The sequence below is a fragment of the Callospermophilus lateralis genome, chromosome 1 (genome assembly GCF_048772815.1).
Source record: "Callospermophilus lateralis isolate mCalLat2 chromosome 1, mCalLat2.hap1, whole genome shotgun sequence".
Classification (NCBI taxonomy): domain Eukaryota; kingdom Metazoa; phylum Chordata; class Mammalia; order Rodentia; family Sciuridae; genus Callospermophilus; species Callospermophilus lateralis.
Window position 1 is genome coordinate 94157754 of NC_135305.1, and position 10307 is coordinate 94168060.

The 10307-nt window shown below is 38.7% G+C and overlaps 1 protein-coding gene across 8 annotated transcripts in view; it reads right to left on the bottom strand.

Moving 5' to 3' along the window:
* Positions 1–9655, bottom strand: part of Amph (amphiphysin) — a 211739-nt gene extending 202084 nt beyond the window's left edge. For all 8 annotated transcript variants that reach the window (XM_076864063.2, XM_076864067.2, XM_076864057.2 and 5 more), the window contains exon 1: positions 9587–9655. In XM_076864063.2, the coding sequence (XP_076720178.1) occupies positions 9587–9655 (69 nt within the window). The remainder of the gene's footprint in view (positions 1–9586) is intronic.
* Between the last annotated feature and the right edge of the window lie 652 nt (positions 9656–10307).

Genomic DNA, 10307 nt, shown 5'->3' on the forward strand with positions numbered 1-10307 from the left:
ATATAAAAATTCAATGTACATGAGTGACTTCATTTAAAAATGCTTTGTTGATAAAAAATGCTAATAATCATCTGAGTTATTGGGGAAAAAATGGTGGTGATTGCTTAATACAGGGTTACCACAAACCTTCAATTTGTAAAAATCACAGTACCTGTGAAGTGCAATAAAATTAGGTATATCTGGATCTAGCACGTGCATTTCACAAATCAGATTCTCAATAAATGTCTCTAAATGAATGAATTCATTCTATTGCACAGACTTAACAATAGAATAGTTAACGATTAAGAGTATATAAATTTATCATCTCTTATTCAACAAGGTTTAGGTGCCATGACAAAAGTCCATTTATGCCTGGGTCCATGAATATGTTACTAAATCATTATAAGCACTTTAAGACAGGGGAAAAACATATATATGCTTATTAATATGTACAATTACTATATGTTCAAGTTCTTCCCAGTCATGAACTAAGCTTTCAATCAAATAACTGAATCAGAGTAAGATGAAAATACCAAAATAGTTGTTTACTGTTTTGTACATCTGCTCTAAATAGCTTCAGAATAATCAAAATCAATAATATGACCATGACATAACAACTAGTTTAAAACTAAGACCCTATCCATAGCTTTATACGTCACTCCAAATAAAGGATCTGCTCAATGTGTTAAGGAAGTACAATTGTAACCAAACAGAATACTTAAATTTAGAATTTGAATCAATAAGAATGGCATCTCAGCATTCCCGTGCTGAAAGTCACTCATGGTTGTAATCTTAGGAAATAATAACCATATATCACGTTAATAGCACATGATGCTGTATAGAGCCTTGTTATATCCTTAATGGGTAAGTCCCTTGAACTCTGTAATGATAGCATTTTCATTATGTATGCTAGCCATTATTGAGAACGTCTAGATATTCTATCTGTAACTCAAGGACTCTTTGCACCTTTCATATCTTTCACAGAAGCCCATCAGCCCACATATTTCCTCAGGAGTTCTACTCAGATAGCTCCTACTGTAAAAGGCTAAAAAAAAATAAAATGAAATTGTGTTTAAACAGAAAGATGCAAGTTTCCAGACTATAAAATGTAAGAACAATATGTCATTTTAAAAGCATTCTTTCCCTTCTCATTCCCTCCCAAGTTGTGTCACACCTTTAAAATTTTAAAATTTTGTTTAAAATTTAACATACATGTAATGGTAAATATATGCAGACACACACACACATACACACACTCACCCACACCCTTTGATGGACTGAAGTAGCCCAAACAAAGTCAAGTTATAAGAAAACATATCATAGGTCCTCTAAGGTAGTGTTTTCAAATCAAAGTCTTAAAATCAATTTTGTATATCCCCAAAAGAATTTTCTTAAAAGTGGGAAAATAAAATGGAATGGAATGAAATGGAATAGATAACTCCAGGCACAGTGTGTATGCTGATTTTAAATATTGTCTAATGAAGGAACCCTGGGACTATGGGCAAATCTCATGGGAAGGAGAAGCTATACGTGTATATGTACAAGTGAAGTGGAAAATAAGACCAGTCACTGATAGAATTCACACATTTGGAGCTCAGGCATACTGGAGTAGGTATGACCCCGGTGAGAAAGGCGCCTGACCCTGCCAGCACCCTCAGATCCACCATTAAGGGCTCTTTGTCTCTGTTCACTGCAGTGATCATCTGAGGATAAGAATGATACCTAAGTCCTGGATTCCTTTGTAGAACTGAAATTCATGAGGCTAGAGTAAAAACCACTGACTACTGCAAAGAGGAAAAATTCCCTGTATTTCTGGACTTATCACAAGAGATGGGGACCCTAGGAAGGAGTACAAGATTCTTATAGTAACAGGATGAGTTGGAGAAATCATTTAATTTGAATATTTAAAAATGGGACCTAATTTTATACCCCAAGTGGGCCATATTGCTTATATGAGAATATCAGCTTTTGTAATTAGTTGTATTGGTCCATAGAAAAGTTTATTTTTAAAATGTGACATGGAACCTACACACATATATGACATATCAAATATGTCATATAAAGGAAAATAGAGTTTTTTGCTAATATTAAAAGCTGAGTTCCTATAGTGCTGATTCCCTAGTGTACTCAGTCCAGAGAAAGAAGGATGCATTGGTATATGTCCAGTTATGTGAAGGAACAACGGAAGAAGAAAACCTTACCCTGACATGAATGTCTTCCTAACAATTACTTTTAATTTTGAGTCTCTAAAAACAGAGAAAATTATTAAAAAGATGGTATCTTAGTCCAATTTGTGCAGCTACAATAAAATACCTGCATATGGGTAATTTATAAAGAACAGAGATTTACTTCTTACAATTCTGGAGTCTGGGGAGTCCTCCATCAAGGTGGACCATAGCCTTTATGCTACATCATTCTATGGCAGAAGATGGAAAGACAAGAGAAAGCAAAAGAACTGGCAACCTCAAGCCTTTTTATAATCAGCATTGATACATTTATGAGGGTAGAGCCCTGAGAACATAAACACCTCCTATTAGGCTCCACCTCCCAACACTGTTGCAAAGGGATTAAGTTTCCGTTATGCTTTGGGAAACACATTCAGACCTCAGAAGAAAGTATACGTTTTATGAAATGAAAAGTAGACTACAAAAAAAAATGTCTTCAGAAGATCTTAAAAGGGTTCAGTCTCCAAAGTGCCCTCAGATGTAAATGAAGTCATATAAGCTACTCTTCTACAGACAGGTTCACAGAGAAATCTTCTAGGCAGAAGAGGGTCATCTTCCTCCTATTGTATTTACATACAAACATACATACATGCATGTGTGCACGCACACACATGCACCATCCACATGTTTCTCTTTGAGAATAAACCCAAACATGGGCATCAACAAAGCAACATTTCCCAAAAAACTATAATGTCACATAAGTAAGCATGCAGAAGGAGACATTATTTTTCTTGCTATCTTACCAGATCAATATGGAGTTAAACAACATGATTTTGACAATATTTGATTCACTTACAAAAATGACAGTTCCACACAGTAAAACCCTCATCATAACTTCACAAAAGTCAGAGAAAGAATAATGTGGAAGGATTCTTCAATACTATGTGTTTGCAGGAGTAGGAAGTAAAGAAGCAAGAACATAGAAAATCAAATCACTAAATCATCACTGAGTACACAGGACTCACGATGCATTTGGTTCTGTCTTCAAGCAATTATGATTTAACTGGGAAGATGTATTGCATGGAAAAAATGGTAACTAAGATGATTATGTAATAATCATTTTGGACAAATGGCACCCAGCATATCAAACTGGACAGGTCCTTAAAATTTAAATAGTCTAACATCCTTACTGTAAAAAAAATAATAATACTAAAGAGGTTGGTATTATAACATATCTAAGTTATCCTGCTCACTCAAATCATGTTTAAAAATGTTAAATGTAGTGCTTCGCTGATTTAAATATTGCATCAAGGTCAAAGAGAGTTAAGACCAAATAAGTGTCACTAGTTTTTCACAAATAGAGGAAGATGGTAGAAAAATGAATCCAGAAGGATCAAATATTTAAATAAAAAGGCTTCTGGTTAAACAGGACAACTAATTGTATGTGCTTATTTCAATCTCCTCCCAAAGCCTAACTAAAATGACAGAAAAAAGAAAATTTTAAAAATGTTTGAACGTACAAGGACAAGAATAGGAGAAGCAGGGTTGGTGGATAAAAGTTCAATACATTTTACAGAAACACAAAATAAAATAGAGAAATAGAAACAAATCAGTAGAAGAGAGGAAAATACAAACAATAAAATAAAGGGGCTAGGGTTTGACTCAGTTGTAGAGTACTTGCTTAGCATGTGTGAGGCACTGGGTTCCATCAGCACCTCATAAAAATAAATAAAGGTATTGGTATTGTGTTCATCTACAATATATATATATATATATATATATATATATATATATATATATATATATATATATATTCATCTACAAATATATGTGTTCATCTACAAATTTGTAGATGAATACAATACCAATACCTTTACTATATATATATAATTTAAAAAATAAAATTAAAATTAAAAATGAACTTGTACAGGAACAACCAATGAAAAGCATCTGAATCTCACTGCACTCATACACACAGAGAGGCTTAAGACCGGGCTCCTTCAAGTATTATGGGTGAAATGAAGCACAATACTGACAACTGGGTATTGTTTGAATATAGATCAGTCGAGACTTCAGGTCCCTTCCTCAACCCCAACCCAGGCAAGGGAAAAACCAAGATGGCAGCTATTTAGATTTAGTAAAAAAAAAAAAAAAAAAAATCATCCCAGACTACAATAAATGGGCAGAGCCTCCAAAAAGGGATGTCACCAACGTGAGAAACCAGAAAAATTATATTTTCTGATATTTGGATCCTTGAATAATAATGCTGATTGATATCTGACAGATCTGATGAAGGAAAAAGAAAAATTCTAAATAATCCATAGAAAAATAAGTAAATTTTACAAACAAGGCAATTATTAACTTCAGGGAAAACAAAAAGCTGGGCCCCAGTCAGGATGGCTCATGCCTGTTGTCCCAGCTACTCAGAAGGCTGGCAGGAAGATTACTTGAGCCCACAAGTTCAAGACCAGCCTGAGCAGCATAGCAACACCCTGCCATAAAAATTTGATTTTAAAAAAGTGGCATGAACTTAATTTTTAGGTAGGACTTCATAAATTTAAAACTGCCATTATTCAGTAGGTACCACTAAGAAAGTAAAAAAAAAAAAAAAAAATTAGTCACTGCCTGGGAGAAAATACAGAACATCTGGTGAGGACTCACATCTTGATTATACAGAGAACCTCTACAAATCAACACAAAAGGCAAATGAAAAACATAAGCAAATACTTCAACAGACCCTTTGCTAAAGAAGATATCAAAATCACCAGTAAGTACAGGAAAATGTGCTTACTAGGGGAATATCAGCAAGGAATTAAAATGTTTAAACATAAAAAGACAAAGAATAGGACAGGCAAGAGGACTGATGGGTATCTGGAATGACAGAAATGTTTTGTACGTCAATCTGGGTGGTACCTATGCAGATTTCTATATACATGGAAATTCACCAGCTGAACACAAGATTTGTACACTTTATTCAACAAAAATTATACTTCAAACTTAAAAAAAATGTAATCTTTAGCAATCAATGCTTGTAATTATGTATGATGGGAAGGGGAAATAGATAAAAGAGAACTCAATCTTTGCTATCTTCATCAAACATTAAAGCATTGCTAGTTCAATAAAGTTATATAAGAAATCTTGTGGTTAGTAAGAGCTGTGTGTGGGAAGCAAAACTGGAGGTTGAGAGGGAAGGACAATGGGCTACTGTTTTACATAAGAAGTCTTTTACTAATATTTGATTTTTAAAACTGCATATATATCAATTTGATGAGAAATTCTTTAGCAAATAATAAATTATAAGCTATTAATATGTGATTGTTTAAATAAACATGATATGGAGAAAGCCTTTTAGAGATGCCTCAGTGGCATTTTTTATTTTGCCAGCCAAGCATCCTCTCCTCCTTCTGTACTGATTTTCCTTCCTCTTCCTCTATGAGTTCAGGGGATCTGTCTATACCATATTAGCAGTGGCTTGTGACTCAGGCCCAATTCATTCATGGTGCTGGCCCTTGCCCTTGATCTTAGAGACTTTTTTTCTTCCAGGAATAGGCACAGGTTCAGTTTGGGCCAATAAGAGTTATACCAAAGAGTTCTGTAGAAATGAAGACGGAAAGAATGTTCTTGCCTGGAGCAGCTAGCAACCATCTTGCCATCAAGGGAGAACTTGACCAAAACTGGGGCTGAGTGAATGCACAGCACAGAGAGGAGTTAGGGAGAAGGCAATTGAGCCCTGATATCTGTGTCCATGATTTCACACAGGCCAGAACTTTATCTAAACATGCCCTTTTCATACTTACAAGAGGCACTATGGTGGTATGGGGAAGCACTGAACGGCTTAAGTCCAAACCCCAGCTTTGGTATCTATTGACTGTGACATAGAGCACGTCACTAACCTCTCCCTTATCTATAAAATGTGAGTAGTAATAGTATATACCTCAAAGAATGAGTTAATATATATAATAAGCACATATATATGCATGTATTTATTTATTTGTAAGGATAGGTACACAGTTTACTTCAGATATATATTAATACATTAAAAACATACTTAAATTTATATGTACAAGAACCTAATATAAGTTATTAGCTAATCTTATTATTCACAATTAAATTCCATTTTTCTCTAAGCCAGGTTGGGTTGACATTTCCAAGTGGCAGGATCCTGACTTTATTCAACTACCAAACAAGGAACCATACAAAAACAATCAATACATTTAAGCAGATATACATAAAGCATAACCATTCTCTTTAGGAAAAAAAATCATTAGAAAAATAGGAAAGTAAGAAAATGTGTTTGAAACCTTTAGGATTCATATATATTTTTTTTTTGCTCTTACAAATAACAAGATGGAGATGCTGATAGGGGCAAAATATTAATACACGATTCATGAATTAAAAACATAGGAATGCAAAATAAGTTTCAATTTCCAAATATTAAATGAAATGAATGAGGAACTCTTTTTTTTTTCCAATGACAAACTTAAACAGTTATTTTAAATTTTATTATCCAGAGTTGGCAAGTGTCTCATGGACTACTGATGAGAATGGAAATTCGTACAACCTTTCTGGAAGGCAATCAAGCTGTAATAAAAATAAACATAACTTTGACTCAAAAATTCTCCTTCTAGAAATTAAATAGGAGAAAATTATGGGTGTGTACAGAACTTCTCCTTAGTTTGCTAACTGACTTACATTTACATACAGAAACATTAGGAAATTGATATCCAAAAAATATAGGGTTTTCATTAAAATCCATACATTCCAATACTATTCAGTCACTTATAATGTTGAAGTAAAAGATGTAAATTTATAGAAGACTATTCATGATTATTAAATGAAGTAAACGGTTATCAAACCATATAGTATATGTATGTTTTAGTTGTATTAATATTTATATACACACATGGAAGATCTACTGGGATACACATTAAATGATAGTGAAGTCTCTGGGAGGTAGAATTAAGAGATTCTTTTGGGAGTGATTTCTTCTGGTTATATGCATATTCCATTCTTTCTCCAATGAGCCTTTTTTGACTTCTGATAAGGAAAAAAAATGCATTTTAAATTCACAAAAAGCTATAAGTCACCTCTACAGATAATTTCAGTAGTGTGTTTGGATGTATGCAAACTATTAGGTGGATATGAAAGTCAAAGAAATAGACTTTTTAGGAAAATCTGCCTATAAAACTAAGGAGCACAAGGTCTCAAGAACATATGTGTCATATGGTTACTGAAACGAAGAGTTCATTGGAGAAGAGTCTGGAAAAGCAAAAAGAGGGGAGATGTCTCATGAAGCTCCAACATTATCACACTGTACTGTCCATTCTCTAGCAACTTCCATCTCAGCTTTGCTGGGTTGCTCTTTTCCCTTTGTGCTAACCATGTCCCAGTGTTATTCAGGACCAAATGGGCATGAATTTACCCAGGGCAGACAGCCTCTTGGTGTCTTAACCTTCCCATCCTAGATGCAACAGGCACATTTCATCAATAACCATCCCCAGAAAAGAAAATGGATACTTCGGGCCTCACAAGAGGTTTGTTAAACCCTCACTCTCACAAGAGAATGAACACAATCCACAACTGCAACCTAATACACACAAGCTTCATCATGACAAAAAGGGAAAAAGTGAGTTTTCAAAAATTCATACAGGCGTGAATGCTCTGTAAGAGAGATTACACTTTCTTTTCATTTATTTTTGGGCATATTAACAGCTGGTGACCTAGATTAAGAAATAATTTAATATGTGAAAAGGCAAACCATATCACTAAATTCCTTCACAGATGGAAAGTGGATTCAGTGAAAAGCTTCAAACCAAAGATGCAAGTAATTACTTGGGGTGGGAGAGATAACTACAAGTAGATGAAATGAAGTATTGAAAATTGGTGAAGAAATCTGGCCCAAATCTCAAAACCTGCAGATAAATCTGTGGCTGTTTTCTGAACATGAAACCAGGGACTAGAAAGGGACAGGAAGTCTTGCTAATTCAGCCGCTGAGGGAGCAGCAGGAGGAGAGGATCCCTGAGTTCAGGATGAGCTAGGGTAGATATTAAAAGAAATACAATCCTCTTACTGCATTGAGAGTGTGCATGTGTGCAGAGAGGGAGGGACTAGCAGCAGCCACCAAGCCTCTCTGCCTGTGCTGGCAAAGGGATCAGTGCCCCTTCTGCTCAGCTCCTTGGGGAAGGCTAGAACTGGGGAGCAGCCTGAGCGTGGGTCTGAAGAGAGAAATCCACTGTCCTAATGAGTAACACCACATATCTGACTCCCAGGAAAATGCCAAACACCCTATATCCCAGGAACAGAAAACACTACCACATGAAAGAGAATACAGTTCAACTTGATCCCAATCATGAGGTTTGTTAGCCAGTATTCATTTTCAAGTACAATGCTCAAGCTACAATTTAAAAAAAAAAAAAAAAAAAATGTCCTTTGCTCAGGACACCAATGAAGACCTTGGAGCTGTCAGATACAACAGTCAGCAGGAAAGCCAGGCAAGCCCAGTATCCATCCCATACCCCCCTCCCCGCAACTGATGGGGGCTGCACTTGCTTGCTATGTACCTGGGTTTCACTTGTGTATGTATATCCTGGAGGGAGAAATAAATTACCATGGCCAATTCACTAAGGGGGTTTGCAAAACAACACGGATCCCAACCCATATAATATATATACATATTTTAATGCAATAAAACATCCCTTTTGTGCAGAAATATTCTGAGAAGAACTGTTTGGGTTCAGGTCATATTTATTTTTGACCTTCCAGGGAAGGACATTGGCATCAAAAAGAATACAAATATACATGAAAAGGGGGAAAGTGTGTTCTGTTTTGAACTCCAGGGTTCCCAGGAGAGCACTGTACAAAGGTGCTAGTTGTTTGCGATCCAGTCTTATTGGTCCAGAGATTTTGCGGGGAGCTTCTCTGCTAGGTCGTTCGTTTCTACCGCACTCAAGTAGCCACGAAATCCCCCCAGAGGACCGAAGGCTGCCGCAATCTCCCGCCCCATCTGCGGCCCGCGTCCCAGCTAGCTGCCTGCGGGCGAGCTGGAAGCCAGCGCCAGGAGATGCTAGCTGTGGGAGATGCAAGCTCCTGGAGAGATACAAAGCTCGGGGAGATGCAAAGCTCTGGGAGATGTGCTCTTCCCGGGTGCAGAGAGCCACAGCACCTGCGACAGCTGGTCACCGGCGCCGGGCCCAAGAAAGAAGGGAAGCGGCGACCCCGGGCGGGCTCCGGAGGCCGGGCACAACCTGGTGCCTCTGGGACCAGGGTCTGTGGGTCCCTGATGCTCCCGCTGCCGGGTCGAGTGTCCGCGTCGCCTGGCCCCAGCCCGGCTCCGTAACGCGCCGCATCCGGAGGATCTGGCCCCGCACAGCCGCAGCCAGTGACCCCCAGTTCGCCCCCACCTCACAACACCTGCCCTGGCCTCCCGCCGCCCTCTGCTGACCTTTTCCTGTGCGCGGTTGAGTCGCTTCTGGACGTTCTTGGCGAAGATGCCAGTCTTGATGTCGGCCATGGCTGCGGGTCCCGGGAGCTGAGAGCAGCTGAGCGCGCAGCACTGCTGGCGGCGGCGCGGAGGAGCGAAAGGAGGAGGAGCGGGAGGAGGAGGAGCGGGAGGAGGAGGAGCGGGAGGAGGAGGAGCGGGAGGAGGAGGAGCAGAAGAGGCGGTGAGGAGCAGCCAAGCGAGAGCTGGATGAGGGAGGGGTGCAGCGGTGGGACCGGCTTAAAGCCACAGTGCGGAGGCGGGACGCACCGGGACAGGCGGTGACACCGAGCGGGGAGGGGCGGGACCAGAGAAAGAAAGGGAAGAAGTCAAAATGTCCAGAGGATCTCCACTATGATGGAAGAGGAGGTCAGGAGGTGAAAGGGATGCAAGCCACGCAGCATCCCCAGGGCCCTGAAGCAGCTCAAGGACCTGGCCAGAAGGCACCTACCTCATCCACCCTGGGAGTTTGAGAAGTACTGGATGCCTCTCTGCCCTCAGTAGGCTTACAACCCAGTGATGGGGGACTGACTGGAAAACCAAACAAGTCACTGCAGGGTCATAATACTGCAGTTGACAGGAAAGGGGGAGTGACCATAAATGGCACTTGTTTAATTTTAAGACTTGATGGGTGGGGAGGTCAATGTTGAGAAGGGTCAGCTCCTACAGGCTGATGCTGTGCCTT